The following is a 27,331-nucleotide window of genomic DNA, read 5'->3' on the forward strand; positions in this document are numbered from 1 at the left end:
TCAGTTCACAAAGTTCCCTTGTCACCAAAGAAGCACCTCCCCTGTGTGCCTCTCAGCAGAGGCAGCTCTCCAGGCCACAGTCCGTGTTCCCTGGCATTGGGCTCTGCGGCTTGGGGACTGGGAAAGGAAGCCAGCCGCCCTGAGGGCCCAGAATGACCCACAACCAAACCTTGTCCACCTTCCTTTCCCAAAAAGCATGGGCAAACTTTGTTTCTCCTGGTGGTGTTTGTTGGGGTAGAGAGGTTATTGTTTTGCTCTTGTGTTTTAAGATCAGATTCTTGGGCCACACAGCATATTACTAGGATAATTAACTCATGTTGTAGTTAGGATCAATTTGAATTTTCTTGCATCATGTAGATGTGTCTGGCAGAAATTGGTGCTTTTATTTCCTTCTCAAACAGTTGATCTGAAAGTTGTGTGTAGGCTGGGCCATGCTGCTCTGGAGTAGAGAGGAGTGATTCAGCCCCAGATATTCTGGAACTCGGGCAGTGGCTGCCAAGGGCGTGATTGTCAGTGTGTCCTTGCCACTGGCCTGCTGACGCCTATTCCTTGGGGTCTCATTCTTTTGGGGACGCTCTTGGGGTGATTTGCCGGCGGAGGCTGTCACATGATGTGGGGATTGGAGGGAAAAGCTGTGAGGGCCCCAGGAGAGCTCTGAGGGCAGGGTCACGATTCCACCTCTCCTGAAAACCCAACTCTCCGGTGTCACCAACTGGGACTCTGGTGACAGCTCTGGGGTCAGTGCTGTGGATGGGGGGGAGGGGAGGGGGTTGGGGGCTGCTCAGGCTTCCCTGGGAGCTCACACTGCATGAGGTGGGGGCAGCCAGAGGGGACTGTCCCTGGCCAGATGGTTCAGCCTCGAAGGTGCTCCTCCCTGGATGGGGCCTCAGGTGGGATCTGTGGGGGCTGTAGCCCCTTGGAGCCTGGGCGGTGACCTCTCTGTGTCCCTTCAGCCTCAAGGAGCTGGAGTCCCAGGTGTCGGGTCTGGAGAAGGAGGCCACCGAGCTCAGGGAGGCCGTGGAGCAGCAGAAAGTGAAGAACAATGTGAGTGCGGCAGGCACAGGCGGGGACGGACGGGCCAGGGCAGCGTAGGTGGAGCCGGGAAAGGTTCTGCTGTGTGGCATCTACTCCGGACTTGGGAAGGCCGAGCTTGTGTTTCTACACCCCATTGTGCTGTGGGGGTCCAGGGTCTGGGGGGTGCTTCTGCCCACCCCGGAGTTCCACCAAAGACCCAGGGCTGACTGCCTGTGGATCAGCCTGTGCCACTCGCTCAAGCGTGGAGTCATCCCTGGGGTGGGGACAGTGTGCCGTTGGCCTGGCCTGAGTCACAGGGTCACCCTAAGTGGGGATCCTGGTCCCAGGAGAACGGGATGTAGAAGCTGGGCAGGTGGCATGACTGCTGTCCTGGTGTGGCCTCGGCCACACCCTGCTGCCCTCTTCTCACAGAACCGGGCTTGCTGGCTGGCCTGGTTGCTCCCTGCAGAGGCTGCAGCTTCCCAAGGCAGGCCCTGACCTTGGCCTCCCTGTGCCAGGCTCCGCCAGAGCTGGCCCGAGGGATCAGCACTAACCATTTGGTGGCAGGAACCTCTTCCCTCTGAGGACGCAGGCTGGCCCTCCCTCCTCCCTCTGGCTGGTGGTGTCTTCACCCTGTGCCATGCTGCCCACCTCTGGCTACGGCACCCAGGCCTTATGTGCAGGCACCATGGTCATGGGCCAAGGAAAGGGCCTTTTGTCCCGTGGCGGGTCCTCTGTGGGCCAGGGTGGCATCAGGGAGGGTCTCTGGGCCCTGTCCTTTCTGACACCAGCTTAGGCAGCTCGTGGGGGATGTGTCAGCGACTGACCAGCTCAGGCTGCTGACCTTTCACCTGTGTCCCCTCCAGGACCTCCGGGAGAAGAACTGGAAGGCCATGGAGGCACTGGCCACGGCCGAGCAGGCCTGCAAGGAGAAGCTGCACTCCCTGACCCAGGCCAAGGTCAGAGCCCAACCACACTCACACCCTTACCATGCAAAGTGCACTAGGACGCACAAATGCACTAAGACGTACAGACGCACTAGGACACCAGATGCACTAGGACGCACAGATGCACTAGGACAAACACACAGAGGCACTAGGAACGCATAGAAGCACTAGGATGCACAGACGCACTAGGATGCACAGAAGCACGCACAGACGCACTAGGACGCACAGATGCACTAGGACACACAGGCACTAGGACAGACACAGGCACTAGGACGTACAGACGCACAGGTGCACTAGGACGCACAAAGTGCACTAAGTGCGCAGAGTGGCCTTGACCTCAGAGCTCCTGAGTCCACACCAGACCACGGCTCTACATCCGCCTCCCGCTCCCACCTCTTTCCCTGCCCTCCTTCCCTTCTTCACTTGCTCCTTTCCGAGAGAGGGATGGGGGTGCCCCCTTGATGGGCTTCTCCGTGCCGGTCCCTCTGGCTGAGGGTACAGAGCTGCTTGGGTGGGACTGGAGGCAGTGAGCCTGAGGCTGCACTCTTTGTGACCTTTTTTGGTGTTAGTTCTGTTGTGTGTCCTTTTGTCGGGGTAATCCTGCTGCTTGGGCCTCTGAAGTCATGGCCGGGGGGTCTCTGTGAAGAGTCTTCTTTTTGGGACGGCATCTTGCTCTGTCGCCCAGGCTGGAGTGCAGTGGCGTGATCTCAGGTCACTCCAACCCCTGCCTCCTGGGTTCAAGCGATTCTCCTGCCTCAGCCTCTCTAGCAGCTGGGATTACAGGTGTGCACCACCACGCCCGGCTAAGTTTTGCATGTTTTGTAGAGATGGGGTTTTGCCATGTTGGCCAGGTTGGTCTCCAACTCCTGACCTCAAGGGATCTGCCTGCCTTGGCCTCCCAAAGTGTGGGGATTACAGGCGTGAGCCACCACTCCCAGTCCCATGAAGAGTCTGTAAGTCACAGAGGGGAGGACATTGTTTGCAGCGAGCACTCGGGGAACAGAGGCTGCGTTGGCCCCGCGCTCCGTGCTGTCCAGGTGGGGCGTGTGCAGGCGTCTCCCGGTGTCTGAGCCCACGGGTTGCCTCTGGGGTGCTGGGCCGTCCAGGAGCCAGTGAGGAGGCTCTGGCCAGGGGACATGGCCAGCAGCAGCTGCGACTAAAGGCCCTGCCCACACTTTGAGGTCACACACATTTTCCTACCTCATGAAAGGGCCTCCCCTCCCAGCCTCCCTCACGGAGAGTATCTGCCCCGATGGCAGGAGCTTTGCAGTGACTCCCCGGAAGCCTGAGGGTTGCATCAGATGAGGACCACTAGCTAGGGCAGGAGGTGAAGGATGGCTTGAGGCCGCCCTGTGAGAGCTATGGTTAGACTCCTAGAATCTTGGCCTTGTAGCCCCCAGTGACCTCAGAGACTGTCTGGCTACCATGTGGTAGATGAAGCTGTGACCAGAGATGTCACCTGACTTGATCGTGGTCACACATCCAGATAGAAGGTGGCCTCTGGGTCTCCAGCTTGCCGTGACTCACAACTAGAAGCCTCGGTGGTGGTCATGAGGTCAAGGGTCCACATGGGTCACAGGCCCTACCTGTGGATAACTTGGCCAGCCAGGAAGGGCCCACTTCTCAGGTGTGCGTCAGGCCAGAGGGCGCTGCGCTCAGGCTGGGTGTCTGATGGTCAGCATCCTTCACGCACATTCCAGGACTCTGCTTGGGGGAGTTACACTCCATCGGCTCTGATCCAGATGGAGTTCCTGGGGCCTCCCTGGGTTTTAGGCCAGGCCTGTCCAGGTGGTGGCAGGGCCAGACACAGGCTGTTACTCCAGCAGCCATCCCCTCGGGGTGTGGGAGGGCCCAGCTGTCTCCCCGGGGACACTGTGGTCCTAGGCTTTGCTTCATGATTCCGTCGGGCCCCCTTTGTTTCCTTTTGTTTCCTTTTCTTTGCTGTGCTTTGAATGGGGGCCGCTGGCTCTTCGTTGAGGACCGAGGGGGTGTCCGACCCAGCATGGCACAAGGTGCAAAGTCCCTGTCTCCTTTGAGTGAGTGGGCTTCTCCCTCTGCAGAGGGGGAATGCTGGTCCTCCCTCTCCAGGGTGGCTGGAGATGAGCCTCTCTGGGTTGCCCCTTCCTGGCTGCCACTAGCCCCTAACCATGGTGCCGCCAGCAGACGCACCGCTTCCCTGCCTTCACCCCCATCCCCATCACAGCTCTAGATTCCAAAACATTGGGGGCCATGAGTGTCCTCCCATCCCTTCTTCCTCCCCTGGCTCCCACATATCAACTGGGGCCCCCCTAAATTCCCCCACACATGCACACATGCCCAGAGAGCTCGGGAAGTGAGAGCTGGTGGAGACTGTCCCTGCTGGGAGATGTCCCGGGAGCTGGCACCTGCCATCTTGGCCTGACCCAGTATGCTCCTTTCATCAGAGCATAGTCTGTTTGAAAATGGACCAGACACAGGCTGGGTAACCCCTCTGCTTACAGTCAGCCCCATGGAGCCTCATCTTCTCCTTTGATTCTTGTCGCTTCCCTGAAGAGCTGAGGATGTGCCCTTTCTGGGGCAGAGACCTGGGCATATCAGTAAAGACCTGGGGAGGTGCCCCACACCTCCACAGCTGAACACCTTCCGCTCTTCCCCACCCACCCCCTAGGAGGAATCGGAGAAGCAGCTCAGTCTGATGGAGGCGCAGACCATGGAGGCCCTGCTGGCTCTGCTCCCAGAACTCTCTGTCTTGGCACAACAGGTAGGAGGGGAGGGTGGTTCCCGGGGACCTCACAGTTCCCAGGGAACGTCCCCGGGTCTCACCGAATGTGTTTCGTTGCAGAATTACACCGAGTGGCTACAGGATCTCAAAGAGAAAGGCCCCACGCTGCTGAAGCACCCGCCAGCTCCCGCGGAGCCCTCCTCAGTAAGTGTGGCTGCCTGGCAAGGGTCCTCTGTCGGGCTCCCCTGTCCCCAGGAAGAGGGGCTGCCCCAAGTCATTTCAATGGAAAGCCAAGAGAAGAACCTATGTGTGTGGCTAACTAAATGCCTGTTCTTCCCTCTCTCAGGACCTGGCCTCCAAGTTGAGGGAGGCCGAGGAGACGCAGAGCACACTGCAGGCCGAGTGTGACCAGTACCGCAGCATCCTGGCGGAGACGGTGAGCACTGGGAACCTGTCAGCTGGGCATCCCGGGAGGCTGCAGGGAAGGAGAGCTTCGGGGCCTATGGGGCAGGAGGTGGCCTGGTGTTTTGGAAAAGCCCACTGGCCTCGTGACTCTGGGCCCCGTTCTTCGGCTGCATGGTAAAGGGAATGGATGGTGCCCTCTGAGGTCGTCATTGTGTCTAAGCTGAAGAGAGGGCCAAGGTGAAGGTTTGGGGCCGGTCTCTAAGCTGGGGAAGGGGAAGGACGGGGTAAGCAGCTGGTGACTGCCAGGTTGAACCCCCTTTGTGACTCTAAGAGCAATGCCAGGTCCAGCCCACTCTCTGGCCGGCCCATCCTGTGCTCCTCATCCTGGGCTGCTGGCACACTTGGTGCTGATGGCAAACCCCGGCAGTAACAAGCGTCCTAGTGGTCCTGTGCAGGTCACAGACCTCATTTCCTTGCGTGGCACTGCAGCCACACTGGCCCACTGGCCAGAGGACCTCCCTCCCAGGACAGTGGCTGCCTTCCCTCCCCACCTAATGCTGGCGCTCATGAAGTCAGCAGGGGGAGCATGGCAGGTCACCAGGGCTGCAGGGACAGGAAGATGTGGTTGTGTGGTGCGGGTCCCGGGAGGGAGAGGGCCCTGCCTCAGCTCGGTTTCCCCCCAGGAGGGCATGCTCAGAGACCTGCAGAAGAGCGTGGAGGAGGAGGAGCAGGTGTGGAGGGCCAAGGTGGGCGCCGCAGAGGAGGAGCTCCGGAAGGTATATGCAGCCCTGCCTGCCTCCCGGCGCCGTGGAGCACATGAAGCCCAGGGGAGAGTTGACAGGATTGTCTCTGTCACCTGTGAGACTCGTGTGTCTCGGTGGGGCTTTTCCACGACACCCTATGAAGCACAGTTGCGGGATGACAGCTCAGTCCGTCCTCCAGGAGGCCCCCGCCTAGGAAGACACTGCCAGATGGCGCCAGGGTGACCGTCCCAGCTGGGCGGAGTGGGCATCCCCGGGGCTTCCTAAGTTGGGTCAGTCCTGTTCGGGTCCCAATATGGCCTCGGAAGGAGACACCCCCAGGTGCTTGTGTCTGACGGAGCCTTTCCCTTGCTTTGTAGTCACGGGTCACAGTGAAACATCTCGAAGAGATTGTAGAGAAGCTAAAGGGAGAACTTGAAAGTTCGGACCAGGTCTGTGCTCTGCTCAGAGAACTCTGTCTCTTGTCCCGGGAGCCTCTTCGGAAGTGACATTAATGCAGAGGGCACTTCACTTATTTCTTCCTCATGGACCGTGTGCCTTAAGAGAGGCATTCTCTCTCAAGCCAAGGGATCTTGTCCTTCCTGTTTTTCCTTAATGAGAGACATTTACTACCTCAGAGGACCCTGAGACCCAGCCACGGGCCCTGTGCAGACCTGCCCAGCCCTGGTGAACAGGGCTCCTGCCACGGCCTTCACAGTCAAGGTGGCCCCACTGCCCCCTTCAGACGCCACAGGGAGCCCTAGAGAAGGTACCCTTGGTACCTACCTTTGCAAGTAAATCTAAGAGCATGTCAGTCCCCAGGAGTGCCCGGGTGCAGCCTGCCACTTTCAGTAAGGGGCTCCCTTGCCGCGAACTAGTTTCTCATTGCTTGGTAGCTGGTGGGCCTCAGGGATCTCCCGAGAGCCCTCACCTATAACAGGGCCATCCTGCTCCCTGAGGTTAGTGCCCTTTGAGCAGAGGCTGCTGGCACATGCGTGTGCATGTCTGTGTGTCTGTCCAGGTGAGGGAGCACACGTCACATTTGGAGGCAGAGCTGGAAAAGCACATGGCAGCCGCCAGCGCCGAGTGCCAGAACTACGCCAAGGAGGTGGCAGGGGTGAGTCTGCCCCGCAAGGAGTGCAGCCCCTGCCCAGCAGAGCTGCAGTCCTGCCTTAGCTGCTCCTCAGCCCTGTGCGAGCAGCTGTCGTTGACATAAGCCTTGAAGTCCGAGTCCTCAGGCATTTGCCCAAAGCCTCGCAGGTCCCTTATTGGGCTGGCAGGCCTGAGGTGTGTCTCAGGGCAGGTTTCAAAAAGGCAGCCTCCCAGCCAGGACAGGGGCAGAGCCAGGCAGCCCTGCCCTGAGGGAGGCGTTTGACATTCTAGGCTATCCCTCCGCAAGGGGACTCTCTGCCTGGCTTGCTGATGTCATATCTGGTGGGGAGTGGATTTAGATCTGATACTTTTTCTGCTCTTCAGAAGCAGAAGCACAAGCCCAGTATCCCAATTCTGGTTTAATCTTAAACTTTTGGGCCAGGCACAGCGGCTCATGCCTGTAATCCCAGCACTTTGAAAGGCTGAGGTGGGTTGCTCGAGGCCAGAAATTCGAGACCGGCCTGGGCAACATAGCAAGACCCTATCTCTACCAAAAAAAAAAAAAAAAAAAAAAAAAGCCAGGCACAGTGGTGGGCACCTCCAGTCCCAGCTGCTTAGGAGGCTGACGCAGGAGGATTGCCCAAGAGTTCAAGACCGGCATGAACGACAGATTGAGACCATCTCTGAAAAAAAAATCATCTCAAACTTTTGGCCCTTTTTTGCCGGAGATAATCAGTAAACATTTGTGAAGGCCTAAAAGAGGTATGCAGTGAACACCATTCTTCTAAGTCCTCAAAAAAGAAATTGTAGCTGTAGGAAGCCTGGCGAGCCCTGTGCCAGCCCGATGCTGTGACCCTCCTCAGGGTTTTGGTCAAGTGGATGTATTAGGTTCTGTTTTGGCGCTAACTCATGGTGACTGGTTTTCTCCTTTTCTCTCCTTTTTTCCCATCACCTGCCTCTGTTTTCTCCCCAAGCTGAGGCAGCTTCTCCTAGAATCTCAATCTCAGCTCGATGCCGCCAAGAGCGAAGCCCAGAAACAGAGCGATGAGCTTGCCCTGGTAGGTGGCCTCCATGTCCCCATGCCAGGAGTGGGACCTGGGGTGTTGCATGTGTGAGATGCATTTGCCAGTCATGCATTTGTGTCCACTCAAAGATAAACAAAGCCTAGGGAAGGGACAGTGTCACCCGTTGAGAAGCATGGAGCCAGCTTCTGTGGGCCTTCCTGCACATTTGCCCAGAACTCTGAGCTGGGCCTGTGGCTGTTGGGACCAGGGTGCTCCCACTCCATCTCTCGTCCCCTGGCCATCTGGTCCCCTGTTGAAGGTAGCGAGAGCTCTGGGCGTCTGCATTCCCCGTGAGCCCATTGTAGTCACCTGGGGGCATCAGGGACGTTGCAGTCCCTGGCATCACAAGACCGGGAAGCCTGGGGGTTCCTCCTGGCCTGGCCACCCATCGCCCTGGGGCTCTCAGCAAGTCCCGTGCCTTCTGTGGGTTTTCTCACCTCAGTGACAGCTCAGATCAATTCAGTCACAGGCATGCAGGGAAGACCTGCTCCACGCCCGGCCCCCGTACCAGCTGCCGGGTGCAGAGAGCAGCCCCATTGGCAGACCACAGGAGCTGTGCCTGTGCAGGCGGCCTCTTGAGTCCCTCCTGGTGTTTAGCTCAGGTGTCTGATGCCAAGTCCCAGCTCCTTGGCAGGTTCCACCCAGCCTCACCAGATGTGGTACCGCCCCAAGGCTGGTGTTGTGAGCAGCACCCCGTGAGGCCGCAGACATGTTCTGTTTGATCTGCGGTGTTTTTTTAAATCTTGAATTAGTTGTCAACAGGGAGAAATTGGGAAATTTTAAATAAAAATGGGCTGGCATTCCCCCTGCAGCAGCCAGTGAGTCCGGCACACACTCCCAACACCCTCGGTCCCCCTTGGTCATTCAGGTCTTCCCCGGGCCAGAACACCAGAGGGCAGTGCTGCCCAGGCAGGTCTCCTCCTGTGTCTAGGGGCCACTCACTGAAGCCTTGGCTGAGCGAAGTCTGGGTAACAGGCCCCGGGGGCGTGGCCCGGGCGGGGGTGTGCAGAGCAAACCCCCTGGAGTTTCTGTTGTCTTCCAGCTGTGCAGTTTGGCATTTGCATTGGGAGGGGCTGTTCAGAGGGAGGGAAGAATGTCTGGGGTTCCCATGTACCTGGGGTGGCCCCTCAGCGCAGGCTCTGAGACCTCCCATGTTCCCTGGGGAGCTTATGCCAAGGGCCCCACCCAGGTCTCCAATTGGAACCTCTCCCTGAGCCTCTCGAGTGACACCTGCCTTTCAAATTGCAGGCCCAGTGGTTTGGGGGCAACCAGATATGTCACCCACCCCCAGTGATGGAGCTCAGGGGTGGGGGACCTTGTTAGGCAAGAATGTCATCTCATAATCTTTTCTAGACCCCAGAAAGGGCTCTGAGCAGTGGACTGTGTCCTTGAAGGAGAAACGAGGGGTGTAGACAGTGTGGCGGCCACCCCCTCGTTCCATTCGGATTCATTTACTCTGTGGGCCATGCCCTTCGGGGTCACCTCACTCCCAGGGGGGAGGGCTCCCCTCCGGTTGGGCTTGGAGCAGAGCACATGGGTCTCATTAGCCCAGATGCTTGGTGGCCTTGGTTTGGCTCAGGTTGGCGGGGGGCCGGGAGGGGACCCAGCCATAGGTCACAATTACTAAGCCAGGTCCCCTGAAGGGACTTTGGCTGTTGAGAGCAGCCATGGTCCTCCGAGGGGGTCCCTGCAGGAGTGAGCATGGTGGGTGTGCGACTGGCCGTGCATTTGCAAACACACCCCTTCCTGTTCCAGGTCAGGCAGCAGTTGAGTGAAATGAAGAGCCACGTAGAGGATGGTGACATAGCTGGGGCCCCAGCTTCCTCCCCAGAGGCCCCCCAAGCCGAGCAGGACCCCGTTCAGGTTAGGGTGGTGAGCTGGTCCCCAGACACATCGCTAACCCTAGGAAGAGAGCAGGCCCTGCTGCCTCTGTTCTGACTAAACCCCGCACCGGCTGCTCCAGCCTCCACTGCTTCCCCACCCCACCCTGCTTTGCCCCATGTGGGTCGTCCAGGTTCGGAGAAAGCCACAGAGCACGGGGCAGGAAGGTGGCCAGGTGGAGAGCCTGGAGGAGTGGGGGGAGGTGGGACTCGAAGAGGGAGTCGGCGATTTGGGGTCTGCACCTACAGGGCTGGGGAGCAGCCCTGGGCAGGGTCTGCAGCCACCAAAGGGGACTGTCTCCCACTGCAACCCCAGCTGGGACATCGCTAGCAGGATATTCGCTCTTTAGAGAGGCGATAGCCACCAAGAGCCCTCACCAAGAGGCAGGGCGTGTCCCTAGGGTGGCCATGGTGTGGCTGCTAAGGGGATTGTCGTGGGGCCAGGGCTCGGAGGCATCTTTCTTGTCCTGTGAGTCTCATTAAAGGCCCCTGAGGTTGTAGAGGCCCCATCAGCTGCTCCTGAGCCACACCCAAGTCTGTACCAGAGGCTGAGGTGCCCTCTCCCCAGCAAAGGGAGCGTTGGGGCAGGGAAAGGGGAAGCTAGAAGCAGCTAGAGAGTGGGGCCTGTGCTGGATCCCTGGGCCCCTGGAGGGTTCCTCACCGGGCTGCCGGGTTATGTTTGTGGTGTTTGCACAGCTAAAGACGCAGCTGGAGCGGACAGAAGCCATCCTGGAGGATGAGCAGACGCAGCGGCAGAAGCTCACAGCCGAGTTTGAGGAGGTCAGGCCCTGCCTGGTGGCTCTCAGCCCCCATCAGCCCCTGGGCCCTGAGTCTCCAGGGAATGAGTGGGTCAGCCCTGCCCCGCCCGGCTGTGCCCAGCAGCACCTGGACTGGGCCTGGGCCTTCTGGGCAGCAGTGGGTGGGGCCCGGGCAGGTGGAGCACAGGCTGGAGGCACCTTGGGAGCTCTGTGGGTGGTCTGCATCCCTAAGGAGCCTTGAGGGCCTGGGGCTGGGTCAGAACTTGTGGGTCCGGCCCACTCATTCCATCCAGCTACAGGATGGAGCTGTTGCTCCATCAGGCTGGGGGGGTGCCCCTGGTCCCCAGGCGTGCTCGGTAGGGTCTTGACAGCACAGCCATTTATAAGACGTCTCACCCAGACCCCACTTCCCTCTCTGGCAAGGCTCAGACCTCGGCATGTCGGTTACAAGAAGAATTGGAGAAACTCCGCACAGCCGGCCCCCTAGAGTCTTCAGAAACAGAGGAGGCCTTACAGCTGAAGGCAGGCAGGGGCTGGGGTGGGGGTCACCCTGTAGGGTCTGCTCTGGGGCTGGGGCCACTCTTGGCCTTGGAAAGGGGCCAGGAAGGGGAGAGCTGACCCCACCAGGGCCTGCCCTCGGCACTGGTTCCCCTTGTCACTACCCGGGGCTGGGTTGGGGACTCCTAGCCCTGCAGTGTCACATGGTCACATGGCAGCCATTGGTCCTGGTGGCTGTTGAAATGTGAATCATGTAGAACGTGAAGTGCGTTCCTCAGCCACATGTCTGGCGCTCAGTAGTCGGGTGTGTCTCCTGTGCTGCCTTGGACAGTGCGGAGCAGACTGCTCCTGCCCCAGGAAGTTCTGGCGGTGCTGAGAGCACAGGACCCAGCCCTCACGGTCAGCATGGGCGGTTTCCTCCCTGTTGTCACCACCTGTCTCCGGGTGACCAGGAGTTGCCTTCGTTGTGTCCCCAGAGGGCTCCAGCCCCTGGCATGAGGGTCCTATGGGCATAGCGGGGGTGGCCCTCCTGCTGGTGCAAGGGCTGACACCCGTCAACCTTCTGACCATCAGGAAAGACTAGAAAAAGAGAAGAAGTTAACAAGTGACCTGGGGCGCGCTGCCACAAAACTGCAGGAGCTTCTGAAGACGACCCAGGAGCAGCTGGCAAGGGAGAAGGACACGGTGAAGAAGCTGCAGGAACAGCTGGAAAAGACAGTGCGTGCCTGGCGCCAAAGCAGGGCGGGAGGAGTCGAGCTGCCGGGAGCGCTGGGCCGGGAGCCCCGGGGAGGCAGGACCGGGAGAGGTAGAGCTGGGCGGAGGTAGTGGGGACGGAGACTTCCTAACGAGGGCTTCAGCCCACCCTGCCCAGCACCCACCCTTCTGGGGCTCCCTTGCTGGGAAGCGAGTGTCTGATCCCCCTGCTGGCCCAGGTCCTCACTTTGCACCTGTGTGGGCCCCTTAGCCAGTGCCCCAGCCCCTGCGCTGCAGGCTGATGGTTTCCCTCAGCTCCCACCAAGTCCTTCCTGTCCCCCAGCCCCAGGGGTCTGTGGCTCCTGTTCTCCGGGGGACTGGAGTGGCTTGAGGGGGTCAATCCAGGGAGGGACCCAAGGCCCAGGGTGGAGGGCAGGGGGTTCTGCCGTGGCTCGTGGCCCAGCCCCCCCTCACGCCACCTGCCTTCGTTCACAGGAGGACGGCAGCAGCTCAAAGGAGGGTACCTCTGTCTGAGTCTCCTCTGTGGAAAAAGAAGTTACTGTTCAACTTACCAAAATGCCTTACACATTCCTTACAAATCAACCAACCAACCAACCTACACAGCGTTACCCAGGCCCAACTTCCGGTAGCTCCGAGAGAAGCCATGAGAGACAAGAGTCTCTTAGAGCCACAGAAGTAGACCTTCCAGAGCCCCAGTTTGTAAATGAACCTGTGTCACATTTGATAAACACTATCCTGGGCGCAGCCCCGGGCCACCGCCGAGTGACGCCAAAGCCCTGGTTGACTCTGACAGCCCCGTGGGTGTGTGGGAGGCCGGGCGCTCTGGGGTCTGTCTGTCAGTGCAATCGTTTCGTGTTTTTTCAGTGGGGCGGGAAGCGGGTGGGACCGGGCAGCCAGTTCTCAAAGGCTGTGGGGCCGACTGGAGGCCACAGCCCCTCACCCCTAGACATTGCCAACCAGAACTGACGTGCGACCTCCTGGGTGTTGATGCCATTAAAACCAACGTTGGTGCCCGGTGCTGCGGTCTCGTCTGGTCTTCTGCTGGGGCTCCCCCACCCACTGCTGGGCCCAAGATGAAGAACCAAGGGGTGGGGGCGCACTCGGGAAGAGAGCAAGCATGGGCCTCAGCTGCTTTGAAGGCAGAGGCTCTGCAGCTCCGCATAGCGTGGGGCTGAGACTCGCTGCTTCCGGGGCCCCCAGCAGTTTTCCTTGTCACCTCCCAGACCTCAGTGCCTTCCAGGCAGGATAAGGGAGCAGGGCCTCCGACACCTGAGAGCCAGACATGTTGACTGCTGCCGCGCATCCCAGAGGGGCTGAGGTTTGTGAGCGCGGCTGGTGGCCTGGGTTATTGTGTGATGGAGGTCCGGGAATGAACAAGGGGTCTCTGTCCTGGCTGGGGCTTCAACAGACACCCACATCCCAGGAGGGTGGGCCAGGGCTGGAGCAGCCCACTGCCTGCCCTCGGGAGGTGGAGTTTCAGCTGCAGAAGCCAGCTGAGGTTTGCCACGACCCTCAGACCCAGTGTCCTCAGCGGCCCCTGACAGCATGGTCTTTGGCCCCAAGAAGTGTGTCTCTTTGAGTGTAAACAATAGGAACCTGGAGCTTAGTCCACAAAGAGACGTTCAGAGGCTCAGAGTCACAGTAGGGCCCCGACCAAGCCCGGAATGGAAGGCGGGTCTACCTTGACCAAGGACTGTTCACCTATCTCCCTGCCAAGCCTCAGAATCTTGGGAGAGGGTCTGCATGGCCGAACTTGGCTGGGGGACAACTGGGCTCTTGGATGGCAGGTCCTGCAGGACGACATTATGAGAAGGGTGCTGTCAAGGACAGTGGCAGCAAGAACGAGGGTCTCCACAGGCCTATGAGCATGGCAGGTGGCCTGCTCTGGGATCTCTGTCGTGCATGGCCCCTTCAGGTGGTGGCAGTGACTTAGGTGGTTTTCACAACCTCAAGACCTAGGGAAGCCCTGCGGGGTGCGTCTGTCTGCCTCCATTCCTCAGCCCCCCACACGGCCTCTGCCTGCAGCCTTGAACTGCTTAGCCTCAAACTGCTCGGCCCAGCCCTGGTGTCAGCTCTCAGGAAGTGCCTGTGGGCCACCCAGCCGTGGTGTGTGGCACTGTGCATCATGGCTGTTCTGGGTGCTGGGAGTCCTGGGAAGGCCCCTGGAGAAGTGGGCTTAAGCTGAGCTCCCAGGAAGAGCAGATGTGTGTGAGGTGAGGGGGGCTGGCACTCAGGCAGCAGCGTAGAGGCATGGAGGGTGGGGTGAGGCACGGCCTATTGTGGAGCCAGGTTACCAAGGCTGGAGAGTGCTGGACTGAGGAGGCAGTACAGCCACTGAGGTTTCTGAGCAGGGAGAGCCAAGCCTGCCTGTTTTAGAATTCTCTAGAGGAGGCTGAAGCAGAAAAGGATCCCATGGTCTTAGGACACTGACATCCTGACTTCTGGCTGGGAGACTGAGTAGCAGGAAGTGCCTGCAAGGACACCTGATGGCTGCCTGTTTCCAGCCCTGTGCCTGGCGGTCAGCGAGCCCTTGGTCCTCCCGGTGAGGTGCATCCCGCCCCATGGAAGTGAAGGTACGCCCCCAGGCTAAAGGCTGGGCAGGTTCAAACCCACCTCTGACACGTGGCTAGGCCCCGCAGCCTGGGAGGTCAGTGCTTGCGGGGCAAGGCTGGGCTCTGGAATGTGGGGAGCCCGGGGAAGAGCACCCTGGGCTGAGCGCCCCACAACAGCCACTGGGCCCCCTGCATCTGGTACAGGGGTCTGAGTGGGAGCACAGGCTCTGGGTGAAGGAGGTCACCTGCAGGAGGCAGAACTCTGCACGTGGGTGGCCGTAGGTCAGGTCAGTGGTGTGGGCCCTGGTGAGTGTGGCGAACGGGCAGACCTGTGCCACGGCTGCCACCGAATTGCCCCCTTGACCTGCCACACTGTGAGACTGAGCGCCCCATGCTGGGTTGATGCCCTCTGAAGGCACAGGAATGGGGCAGGGGTACCCATTTTGAGCAGAGGAAAGGGGGGACCTTGGGGAAAGACAAGGGATGCTGGGGCGCCACGCTGCTGCCTCTGGGTTGAGGGGCAGTGGCCTCCTCCTGGACTCTGGCTAAAAGCCTGCTCCCTCAGGCCACCTGCTGGGAGCCCCAGGTCTGTGCATGCAGAAAGGAGGAAGCTGAAGGCAGGTAGCACAGGGTGTGGGACTCCTGTGCGGCTGGCCTGGGAGTTCAGGAAAATGCCACTTGGGAGCTTTTCTCCTGCAGCTCCAGTTCTAAGGGCCCATCATCTGTTGTCCCCGCCTGCCCCAGCAGGGCCAGAGCAGTCCTCAGGCCCGGCAGTGGTACCTCCCAGGTGGGCAGAGGGAGCCTGAGTCTGCCAGGCCGCCGGCTGGGCCCTGCCTCAGGTGGGCCAGGCCTCCTCAGCTGTCCCAGGCCAGGTTCCATGTCAGAATCCAGGGAAGCCAGCTGAGGCGCAGCCCTCGCAAACTTCCTGCAGAAGGGGCTCGCAGCCCTCCCCAGCCCCACAGCATTCCCCAGCGTGGCACAGGTCACTGGCCTGGCCATTCGCAGCCCCGTCCTCCAGCTGTAGCCGAGCTCAGGCAGCACCAGAGGACGGGCTTGTGCTGTTCTTGCAATGAAGTTCACTGTGGAGGCAGGACTCACCCAGCTGCCGCCTGACAGAGGAACCACTGCTCCTCCCTGGCCCAGCTTCACAAAGCCAGACCCTGGGTTTGGGCCGCTGGGTGAAGATGACCAGAGCCCACAGAGTAGATGTGAAGTTCCAGGTTAACGTGGCTCATAGCACAACGAGACCTGAAGCCCCTCACAGACAGCTGCGCCCTGACGAGCCTCCTCAGGTGTCTCCATGTGATATTCTGGAACACGCAGGCACCACAATGCCATGCCTGCAGGCCGCACCTACGGCACCCGGACAAGGAAGTGGTGCAGTGAAGGCAGGGAGCCAGCGAGGCCTGAGGGACAGGTGCGGGGAAAGCAAGGTTTTGTTCTAGAAGCCACTCCACACCCTCCACAGATGCCATCACTGCACTTCCTTCAGGGCTGGGTCTGACGAGAGCTCCGAGCCCAAAAGAAATGCTTTCCTTCTTGGCCCTTTCAAATTCCACCCCTAGCACTGAACAAGTTCTAACCTTTGAATTTCAGATGTTAGAAAGGTGGAAAGATGATCCAATTATAATAAGACAAATGAAGTGAATTCTCCTGAGGTGGTGGAAATAGCTCAGGAACAGAAATCAAGAGGTCTGAGTTTTTGTCCCAGTTCTGCCACTTGTGAGTCGATTAACCTTAGGCAAGTTACTTCACGTCTGGGCTGGTTACTGAGGGTACTGGCCAGAGGCTCCATAAGTCCCTTCCCCAGTGCCCTTTTGGGACTGTGCAGAGCCCAGAGAGCCCTCAATAACAAAACAGGGTACTCAAGCCTTCCTTCCACTGAAACCCTGGCTCCTGGAATACTCCCCTCACCAGCCATAATGCCATTACTGTCCCTTCCAGCTGCAGTCCGGCTGGAACCCAGTCTAGAGCCCGTTCTCAATTTCAGAAATGCCCCAAATCACTACGAAGTGATGCGTGTTGGGCATATTCAGTCTCTGGTGGTCCGAAGGGCAATTCTAGTCAAGAAACAAGTTGCACTTGCTGTGCCTGCAGCAGCCAGTACTCTGCAGAAAGGGAACCACCAAACCAAACCTATTATCCAAGTCACTGTGTCCACTCTTTTTGCAGAGTAATATCTGAGATAACTTCACAGTCAAGCTCTGAATTCTGTTAGCAACGGCTTTATTTGCTGCTTTGTCAGGGCAAGATAGTAACCGCTAGATGAGACTAAGTCAGCTTTCCACAAATATATTTTTGCAGTGTGTTAGCATTTGTGAAGAGGTAAACGTATTTTCTAGAAACAGAGTATACTTGCAGTTTTGTTCCTGACCAACAGCAGACCGATCAGCTGAGGTCTGAACCCCAGTTATGTACCAGAATTGCCCTGAGTGCTTGTTAGCACAATTCTTGGGCCTCAGGAATCCACTAAGACTTTCTCAAGTTCCCCTAGAGACTAACTACTAGCATTTTATTCAATTTCTGGAATGAGTTCTAGATGCTTACATCACCTCTTTATACTGTTCGAAATCCTTCCCACAGAACGCACCTCACACATGCACAACAGTGCTACACTTAAGCCGACGCCACAGGAAAAATTTCCTCCTTCTAAAACTCTTTGACCAAATATCTTGCTTTACCTACATGGCTGACTTTTGAGTACGGCAATCTTGGGCTTATGTATGGCACTTCTCTGGAGGCCTGTTAATCACAATCACTAGCAGGACACAGTGGCTCACACCTGTAATCACAGCACTTTAGGAGGGCAAGGCAGGAGGCTTGCTGGAGCCCAAGAGTTCAAGGATGCAGTGAGTTATGACTGCACCACTGCACTCCAGCCTGGGGGAAAGAGACCCTGTCTCAAAAAACAAAACCCACACTAAAAGCACTGCTACACAGTAAAGAAACAAGAAATTCAGGATGAATGACAAGCAGCCAGCACTATTTTCTAGACAATTCCGAAATATTTTGATTAAAACATAACCTTGTCTCACAAAAACCTGGCACGTGGATCAACATTAAAATGTTCCCCACCCTAGAATGCACTTCAACAAACCTAGATGGCATAGCCGACTACACACCCAGGCTGTATGGTAGAGCCTATTACTCCTAGACTACAAACCTGGACAGCATGTTACTATACTGAATGCTGTCGGCAACTGCAACACAATGGTATTTGTGTATCTAATTACAGTAGAAAATACACTGTAACTGTATGGGACCACCATAGTATATGCGGTCTTTGACATGTAATAATGCACAGCTGTGTATCAAAATGCTAACCATGTGATGGTGTGTGGTAGGACAATGTATAATTTCCCTTTTCTCTATTTTCTAAATTTTAAATGTGAATTTATAATTTTGTATAATATTTATTACACTTACAGTGTAATAAACATTGAAAAAGTTCCCAACTTTTACACCAACTTTCTTCTTCACCAGAGGGAGTTGTGACTTTTTTTTTTGAGACAAGGTCTTGCCCTGTCATCCAGGCTGGAGTACAGTGGCAGGATCTCAGCTCACTTCCTGGGCTCAAGTGATCCTCCCACCTCAGCATCCAAAGTAGCTGGGACTACTGACATGCACCACCACACCCAGCTAATTTTGTTTATTTTTAGTAGATGAGATCCCACTATGTTGCCCACGCTGATTGTCAAACTCATGGCCTCAAACTATCCTCTTGCCTCGGCCTCCCAAAATGCTGGGATTACAGGAGTGAGCCAGCACACTCAGCCAACCTTAATTATTGGAAATACCCAAACCTCAATGACTTACCCCATATGAAAGGCAAAATCCTATATTCCCAACTCACATATGAAAAGTACACGAGAGATAAGTCAAAAATGCTTCGTTTATTACATAAAGCCAATACTGCTACTTCTAAGTTCAACTGTTTGTGCATCTCTATATTGTTCAAAGTGTTAGTTACGCCCATGATATTAACAATGACCGCTTCCAAGTGCCAGTGAACAGTGACTCCCTGTGTCATCATGGTACCTCTTCCCATTGCACACAAGTCAACAAACTGCTCTAGAAAATTAAGTTCTCCCAGGCCCAGAGTAAACATATACTCAATATTCTTCCATACTTTATTATACTGTAAGAAGCAAACTTCTGAAGGAGATACAATTAAAGATACCACAGGTGTCCTAGCTTGTCAATATTCTGTTTTATCATTTTCATTAACAAAGCAGATTACAATGTAGCCCTAATTTGCATTATAATTAGTTGTTACAAGATGCTGCACATTCTCCTGAAGACACACAATGATTTCCAAGATGCCAGGTCACTCTTCCAATCAGTGAATGGCGAGCTCACCGGCAGGTGCAGCGCTACTTCCTGTATTCCAATGATGTGCTTGAAATAGCGCTTTGCAAGATCAGCGTGGATTATGTGGACACAATTTTGAGGCAATCTCCATTACACATTTGGTAGAAGTAGAAGACTGCCTGACTTAATCTTACTATTAGTGTATTAGTGTTGTTATATTATGAAGACATATTATATTCCATTATTCTGCTTAGCTCAAGAAAGAATAAAGAATTTGGACCAAAACTATAACCAGATTATGAGCAATTTTCTAGGCAAAAGAAACAAAGTAAATACTGAGGTTAATAAAGATGTAATAATTCTCTTCACATGGCCTTTACTGTTTTGTGAACTGTGTAATTTAAAATCCTGAGCTTAACAAAAATCTTCATAAATCAACTCATCAAAACAGGCATTTGGCCAATAAGAATTTAATTTCACATCAATAAAACTTTAGACTTTAGATTTATTTAGGGCTGTTTGCATATGTTTATAGAATATTTAGTTTACTCTAAAAGATGATAAGACAGCTCCCCCTCAGTGAGACCCTGGCCTAAATATATTTGCTGTATTTATATAGCAAGAGGATAACATTAAACATGGAAGCTTTCAATTTGTGGCACTGAATAATCTACACAGGGCATCCTTCAAAGGCTACAATTAAGGATCCACCTAACTTTTCAGCAATACAAGCCCGATTGAGATCTTCTGGTCCATTTGCTTGACATTCATGTTTTATGCCTAGAGAGGAAAAACAACACTTCTATTTAGAATTATGGCAGCGGTTTACCTCTTTCTCTAAGATACCAAACTTTTAAAAGACCAGTTCTAATCTGGATAAACTGGGGTATATATAAACACAGAATACTACACAGTAACGAGAATAAATAATTGTAACTACATGCAACAAGATAGATGGGCCTCACAAACAGCATTCACTGAAAGAATCCAGATTTAAAATGCATATATTCTATTATATATATAGGTATAGCATACAAAATCAGCCCACGCTAACTTAAGCTGTTAGAAGCCAGGGTGCTGGCTACCTTGAGGAGGAAGGGGCAGGCAGAAGTGCTAGGAATTGAAGGGAACAGCACCAGGGAGGCTTCTGGGGTGCTGGTCATTAGATTAAGAAATAACCATTATGTTCACTCTGAAAAATTCAACACATTCTACAATAATTTGTGACATACACTTTTCTAAAGATATGTTGTACTTTGCTAAAAAGCTAAAAGGCAGGTCTAGCAAAAAAATTTTCTTAGTTTTTAAGACATAAAAATACAAATGATTTTTGATTGCACAGTTGATTTTGTCAACTGTATTGAAAAGTAAACAGCTGGCTCTTCAGTGGTATTACATTAGACATTTATGAAATCGATCACAATGAAAACTATGTGAAACACGTTACTGATTGCTTTCTTAGAACAATTACACTACCAGAATGCAAAAACGAGCTCAATTATGGATTACATAGAGTAGCTTCTCTGTAAATGGCCACTGTCTTTTAAATAGCTGCATGGTTATTCCCATCATTTAAAGACCATTATTTCTCAAGCTGCTGAAAGCACAGCAGGTCAGCTTTTGAGCTACTCAGGACTGATCTGAGAAAGCCGGTGGATGCTTTCATTAGAAAAAATGTAGCATGGTCACTTTTTTTTTTTTTTTTTTAGACAGAGTTTTGCTCTTGTTTCCCTGGCTGGAGTGCAATGGTGCGATCTCAGCTCACTGCAACCTCTGCCTCTTGGGTTCAAGCATTCTTCCTGCCTCAGCCTCCCAAGCAGCTGGGATTACAGGCACGTGCCACCATGCCCGGCTAAATTTTTTTTGGATTTTTAGTAGAGACAGGGTTTCACCATGTTGGTCAGGCTGGTCTCGAACTCCTGACCTCAGGTGATCCACCTGCCTTGGCTTCCCAAAGTGCTGGGATTACAGGCATGAGCCACCACACCCGGCCGGCCACAATCTTTTCGTATCACCAAATCAAGTGTGCAAAGCAATTCCCTTTACTGAAAGGCAATGCAGAATAAAGATAATAAGGAATCCACTGTGAACCTTTTGGTCGGGATGGGAAAGTGTTGAAGCTACAGGATTTAAAAGTGTCAGTTAGCAACCCAGTGACACACTTCTGGGGGGTGCCAAACATCAAACCAAATGCACAAAGAACCTGACCCAGCAATAAACTATGCAGCAGCAAGGCTCGGGAAAGGAAGCAAGAATTTTTTTTTTCCGAACTAAGTAAAACAGGCTAGGGCAAACCTGTTCTACCATGAGAATATAAAAACCAGTGACAGTAAAACAAACAAAACAAAATCAACATCAGGCCAAGCCCTTGTGACCTTGGCTCACTCAGCTGTTTGGAAATAGCCATGGCAGGAAGGTGGCAGGGCAAACTCTTAAACTAAAACTCACACATGAGACCAAGTCTCCCCTTCTACAGCTGAGAGAATCAAGGCCCATGGAGGTTAAGCAGTTCTGGCCAAGGCCACACAGCAGTTAGACAGGCTTCGCCCTCAGTGCAGGCCTTTGGGCACTTGCCCCATGCACATTCTTTCCATCATACCAACATTTTCTCCTGGCTGAAGTCTGGCCAGGCCATCTCATCAGGATCCCAATCACCCAGTGGCAAGTCAAATACAACTGACCAGCTCAGGAGTGGGTGCACTTTCCTTGGGACACAGATGAATTAATTACCTAAAATCATGCCATTCAACAGTAAAGCTGGAGAAAAGAGCATCCTTTCTCATTTAGGTACATTTCCTTTTTGCAACTTTATTATAACAACTACATTCAAAGGCAAGAGCAAATTTACTATTATGTCCAATGTTAAACAATCAGTCTCCACCTCCTACATGAGAAAAATGGCAGCACCTCAAACCAGTTTAAAACCAGCCTGAATAAACGATGTATGTAGACAATGTCAAGGGTAGAGTTATTAAACACAGGCTGGGCAGACCCAGAGCAACCAGCACAAAGCAGAAGATACATGGAAAGCCAAATTCAGTCTTCTGCTTTTCTCAAAACAAGTAACACTTCTCCCTTGTGCCCGAAGCTCTGCAAAAAAATAAGGTGCTTCTCAGAAAAGGTGCTGCCCCATTCTGAATGTTCACCATACCTCTACATATTCAGAGGTCATCTAGAACATACCTTGAAATTTCTTTTTAATTGCATCCTTGGAGCTTGCATAGATCATTTTACTTTTCAGAGGTGCTAGTTCTGGTGCCCTAGATAGAAAGATGCCAAAAATGAAAAAAGTGGTTTAGAGAAAGTACAAGTTGCAACTTGTTAAACATTTGCTTGTGTCAAGGGGAGAATCCTCAGACTCTCCTATTTTTTCTTAACTGCACATTTTTTCTACCTCCCCAGCAGCTCAGAGAGGAAATGCTACAGACAGGCGTATGCAGAATCACTCAGGTTGACCAGGGTGGGAAAAAAGAATAGAACCACTGGTGGCAAAAGACAATCACCAATTAAAAATCAGATTACAGTGGCCATAATGAAAGAACCAATACTAAGTACTTCACTGTATAACCCAATTCTTTTTCTTCAGAATATTTTTCATTATTATTAATAAAGGATTGGATTCAGGCTAATATTTACACAAGGTTTTTGACAGTTTTTCTAGTTGGAAAAAAGTTTTAAAATACATAAAAATACAGAGAATAATCTGTAAGTACGTGTGACCCAGAATTAAATGCTAATATTTTGGCACCTTTGCTTCAGATTGTTTTCTAAAAAAGAATAAATCAAAAATTTAAAAAAAAGGAAAAAAAAGAATTACAAATAAAAGTCCTTTTCTTAGACTTCCCCAGTCCCTTCATCTATTCCAATAGCAGATTTTGATCCCACAGGTACTTGTTTTCTTAGTCTAACATAACAATACATGTTTAATTATAGATCTGGGTGTCCATGTTTCAATAATTCTCTGGAAAAAAATATTAAATCCACTTGTATAATCTCATGAGTCTAAAGATTTCTAAATGGCAACTCACCAATAATTATGTCTTAAGTGTCAATATTATTACTTTTTATATTTATAAAATTTGAACACGTTCTCCCTCTTGAAGGGAAGTGTGTTAGAAGCACAGCATATGCGTCACAACACCTTCAGCAGCAACACAGAAGAATAAGTATGATTAGTAATGGACAGAAACCCCTGTCCCACTCAGACTGCTTGCACGTGAGTCCTTCTTTCCTCTGTACGCCAACCCATAGGCCCACCTCTGTGCCACACTGCTAAAATATCACAGAGATGATGCAGTACAGTAAGTCCACACTTAACATTGTCAATCGGTTCTTGGAGCCTGTGACTTAAAGCAAAATGACATATACCAAAACCAGTATTTTTCTTCTCAATGTTGTAACAAAACTACACTGAAAGAAATGAAGTTATTTGAGGACCTGGTGTATGTTGTTTTGCTTAAAGTTGCAGTTTCCAAGAGCCTACTGGGAGGTCATTAAGATACTACTGTATAGCTAAATACTTCTGAGCATTTAATAATTCCATTTAGCTGCCATATTTCCAGGACATTCAACAGCCATGAGCACTGGCATGTGGACCTCACCTAGTGTACCCCTTACCCTACCGAGCAGAGATTCCATTCTTGGGAAAAAGGGCAGTCTGTCTCTCAGAGGCTTATTCCTCCCAATCCTAAGGTCCAGTGAAGGAGGCAAAGCCATCACAACCTCAGGACTGGCAGATGTTTGAGCTACAGAGTGGGTACTTTTTTTTTTTTTTTTTGGGAGAGAGTCACGCTCTTTCGCCCGGGCTGGAGTACACAGTGGCGCGATCTCAGCTCACTGCAACCTCTGCCTCCCAGGTTCAAGCGATTCTCCTGCCTCAGCCTCCCGAGTAGCTGGGACTGCAGGCGTGTGCCACTATGCCCAGTTAATTTTAGTAGAGATGGGGTTTCACCATGTTGGTTGGCCAGGATGGTCTCGATCTCTTGCTCTCGTGATCTGCCCACCTCCACCTCCCAAAGTGCTGAGATTACAGGCATGAGTCACTGTGCCCAGCAGAGTGGGTACTTTTCTTATGAAAATAGGTCAGAAACATAAAAAAGCATCAGCTGTTCTGATTTTATTCTAACCAAATTGTTAAACTACTTTAAGAGCTGCTCCCTGGCCCCTGGGCGGAGCTTGTTATAGAAAATGCCTTTAATAAGGTTCTACCTTTTCTTAAGTAATAGTGTAATAGTGCAAAATAAACCACTGCACTAACACTAAATTTCCTTTTCTTCTATTATTTTCCACATTTTAAAAAATAAGAATGTATACTTTTCATAATTACAAAATACATAAAAAGCAGAAAAAATACCTGCAAATTAAGGAAATACCGACCAATTTAAAAGCTAAACCATTAGCTGGCCTATCTGCCACTCAGCTGTGAATGCCAGAAGAGCAGGGACTTAACTTGTTTTATTCACAGCTGTTTTCCCAGGCCCCTAACACAATAGCTGGATGTATTAGAAATAAAATTCAGTAAATGCACCTTCATTCAAACCCTTGTTAATTTTCAGTCTTATGTACCAGCTTCAATGGACTCTAAGCTGCCTGAATACGTGCACCCTGGCCTCATATTTGCATTCCTCACAGTAACTTGGTTTAATCAAGTGCAGTAAAAACTTACTGAAATAGAAGTGAGGTGTGACCTCAAGTTATCTTCCTTGTTAAACCTCAATCCTCTGCATCTCCTACTCCCATATCCCTTACACTCCAAGCTATTGATGGCACACAGCTAAAAGCTAAGTCCCTCCCTGCCTTGCCCTTACTCAGGCCAAAGTATCAAGAGAATCCCTGCCCCTCTTAAAAAAAAAAAAAAAAAAAAAATCAGGTGGTGTTACCATTTCTCCCTCCCCTTGGAAACTAACGAATTCTATTCCTGGCCATATCAAGGAAGGTAGTATAATATTCAATAAATGAAGGATCCAGGTGTAACTTTTTTCTAAAGCTTCATCTCGAATACCGACTTGCCTGAAAAGACCAGAATAACTAAACAACATTTCAAGAAAAAGGCCATAAAAATAACTTTATAGCACTGTTTCACTATCTAGAGTAACACTGCCCAACAGAGTTTTCTGCAGTGATGGAAATGTTCTGTATCTGTGCTACTCAATCAGGTGGCCACTAGTCAGATGTGGCTACTGAGCATTTGAAATGTGGTAATTCGTTCAGCTAACAAACTGAATTTTTAATTTTAAATAAATAGCCACATGTGGCTAGTGACTACACTACTAAACAGTGCAATTGTATAGCAAATTATAGCAGGAAGGGAATGGTACCAATTTCTTCAAAAGTAGCAGACCACAGAGGCACAAGTAAGGGGTGTATCTTTAAAAGAGTAGAAGGCTGGTTCCTGGAATGGCTCGTTGGAAAAGTAGGGTTTTGGCTTATAAGTAAGAAAGTTAAAAGAAGTAGGAAATTTTGGCTTATAAAAGCAGTACATTCAGAGGATGCCTCCTGTCCTTTCCCCATAAAAAAAAAAAAAATCAATTACTGAGAGTCACATAACAAGTAGAAAATAGTCACAATTTAGTTTTGGTCCCATAAACATCAGCCCTGGTAACATTATGAAACCTGTAAATAAAAATTAAATGACAACAACTGCAAATAGTCTGAATAAAAATTACTTTGGTGCTGAACTGGTTTTCCCGAGTGCTAACAAAATGAGTTTTACAGAGGCTCAATATTTCTCACATGCTTACCACAAAAAAAACATCAACTCTTCTTTTCTGGATTCTTTTGTTTCAAAGCTTGCATCATACAAAGCATAGCGACAATCTTTTTCAGGAAGCATTCCCACAAAATGCTTGAAAGGATCAGTTATGGTTACACCAACATCTCCAACCAAGATCTCTTTGCCTTCTTCTACAATGATGCACTTTTTGTCTGCACTGAGACAAAAAATGACAGCCTTCTTTCTTTTCTTGATTTCTTCTGGTGTGGAGCATTTACGAACTTTCATGTCATAAAAAATGCGACATACTTCATCAGCTACTTGCACTCCTGAGGCCTATGATGAGAAAATACATGAGAAAAAGACACAATTTTTATTGTGCCAAACATAAAATAATAAATTCTGCTTATAGATTGGCATATATTTAACATTTTAAAGGTATATCATCTAATTAAAAAACTAGAAATTTGAGCTGTAATCACTACTAATTTTGGACATCAAACTTTTTAAAAGATCACAAATATATGCCATTCCTCACTACTGCACAGGGGTAAGGAAACATCCAACTATAGCAGTCTCTCCTACCCTAGAACCTTAAAAGAAGTGTTTCCTAAGGTGCTGGGTTATTTTCTTCTTATACAGGTTGCTCAGAGCCTTGACCACAGGCAGATCATCTTCCCAGTCTGTATATTCATGATACCTAAAATTCCTTTTGCAATACACAGTAGCTGGTCATAGCTGCTAGATTGGGAAATTTTCATCCCTACAGCATCTCTTTCTCTAATAAAAAAAAAGATTAAGAGGTCTTTGCTCTACTCACATTTCAAAATTATGTGATCAATATTCAGTATTAGTCACTTGCTATTAAAATTTCACTTAAAAATTCCAAATTTTAAACTAAGATTAGAATAAATAAGAAAATGTCTACTGCTATAATAAAGAGGGTAGCTTAATTAGGGATTATACTGACCAGAAAAATAACCTTTCACTATGTTATACTTGCTATTCTGGGCTAAATGACAGTTAAACAAAATCTTGATAGCACAAGATCTTAAACCAGTTTTTAATTTTTTCATCTTGAGGAATGTGCTATTTATTTTATTAACTTTACTATATCCATAATTTTTAATGCCTCATTAACTACTTTGTTTTGCATGTTAGCTTTTCTAAAGCAAGAATTATAAAGCCCAACAAGAGATGCCCAGGAGACTCTGCCAGTCATGGTTGAACAGCACTGGAGGATGATCAGACTAAGGGAAGAATGTAGACAATCAAATGTGTGATTGTAGGAGATGTGTCTGTAGGCAAAGCCTGCCTCCCCATCAGTTATACAACAAATGCCTTTCCTAAGGAGTATACGCCTAATGTCTTTGACAACTACAGCACCCAGACATCTGCAGATGGCCAAATCATCAGCCTGAACCTGTGGGACACCACTGGCCAAGAGGAGGAATATGACCAACTGCGACTGTTCTATCCCCAGACCAGTATCTTTGTCATTTGTTTTTCCATTGGCAACCCATCCTCTTATGCCAATGTGAGGCATAAGTGGTACCCAAAGGTCTCCCATCATTGCCTCAATGTATCTGTTATGCTGGTAGGCATCAAAAGGGACCTGTGGAGTGATCGTGAGACAGTGAAGAAGCTGAAGGAGCAGAGCCGAGTGCCAATGACTCCTCAGCAAGGCCCTTCCCTGGCTAAGCAGGTGGGAGCTGTGAAGTATCTGGAATGTTCAGCCGTGATGCAAGATGGGGTGCATGAGAAATGGGGTCTCGTTATGTTGCCCAGGCTGGTGCCTAGTGGCTATTAACAGGAATGATCATAGCACACTACAGCCTTGAACTCCTAAAACTGGGCAGTCCTCCTGCCTTGGCCTCCCAGATAGCCAGGGCTGCAGGTGCATGACAAAGTGCCTGGTTACTTCATTCTTTTTACCATTGAAT

General features: G+C 51.5%; 2 protein-coding genes across 9 annotated transcripts in view; one reads left to right on the top strand and one right to left on the bottom strand.

The window, feature by feature from the left end:
* The window catches only part of RRBP1 (ribosome binding protein 1), a 68,803-nt gene extending 55,973 nt beyond the window's left edge, over positions 1-12,830 (top strand). For 5 of the 8 annotated variants that reach the window (XM_055266716.2, XM_055266718.2, XM_063633921.1 and 2 more), the window contains 14 exons: positions 954-1,044; positions 1,881-1,973; positions 4,609-4,701; positions 4,783-4,866; positions 5,009-5,098; positions 5,751-5,843; positions 6,188-6,259; positions 6,829-6,924; positions 7,874-7,957; positions 9,719-9,826; positions 10,540-10,623; positions 11,025-11,123; positions 11,673-11,816; positions 12,288-12,830. In XM_055266716.2, coding sequence (XP_055122691.2) covers positions 954-1,044; positions 1,881-1,973; positions 4,609-4,701; positions 4,783-4,866; positions 5,009-5,098; positions 5,751-5,843; positions 6,188-6,259; positions 6,829-6,924; positions 7,874-7,957; positions 9,719-9,826; positions 10,540-10,623; positions 11,025-11,123; positions 11,673-11,816; positions 12,288-12,326 — 1,270 coding nt within the window. In that variant the 3' untranslated portion in view covers positions 12,327-12,830. Of the gene's footprint in view, positions 1-953; positions 1,045-1,880; positions 1,974-4,608; positions 4,702-4,782; positions 4,867-5,008; positions 5,099-5,750; positions 5,844-6,187; positions 6,260-6,828; positions 6,925-7,873; positions 7,958-9,718; positions 9,827-10,539; positions 10,624-11,024; positions 11,124-11,666; positions 11,817-12,287 lie in introns of all 8 variants that reach the window. The other 3 variants (XM_055266720.2, XM_063633922.1, XM_055266717.2) reach the window with 2 other exon arrangements.
* A 5,409-nt stretch (positions 12,831-18,239) lies between these two features.
* DSTN (destrin, actin depolymerizing factor) overlaps positions 18,240-27,331 on the bottom strand; it is a 41,391-nt gene continuing 32,299 nt past the window's right edge. Inside the window, exons 2-4 of the mRNA XM_055266724.2 lie at positions 25,417-25,724; positions 21,860-21,936; positions 18,240-19,456 (exon numbers count right to left, since the gene is read on the bottom strand). Of these exons, the coding sequence (XP_055122699.1) occupies positions 19,347-19,456; positions 21,860-21,936; positions 25,417-25,724 (495 nt within the window). The 3' untranslated portion in view covers positions 18,240-19,346. The remainder of the gene's footprint in view (positions 19,457-21,859; positions 21,937-25,416; positions 25,725-27,331) is intronic.

The sequence above is a fragment of the Symphalangus syndactylus genome, chromosome 24 (assembly GCF_028878055.3).
Source record: "Symphalangus syndactylus isolate Jambi chromosome 24, NHGRI_mSymSyn1-v2.1_pri, whole genome shotgun sequence".
Lineage (NCBI taxonomy): Eukaryota > Metazoa > Chordata > Mammalia > Primates > Hylobatidae > Symphalangus > Symphalangus syndactylus.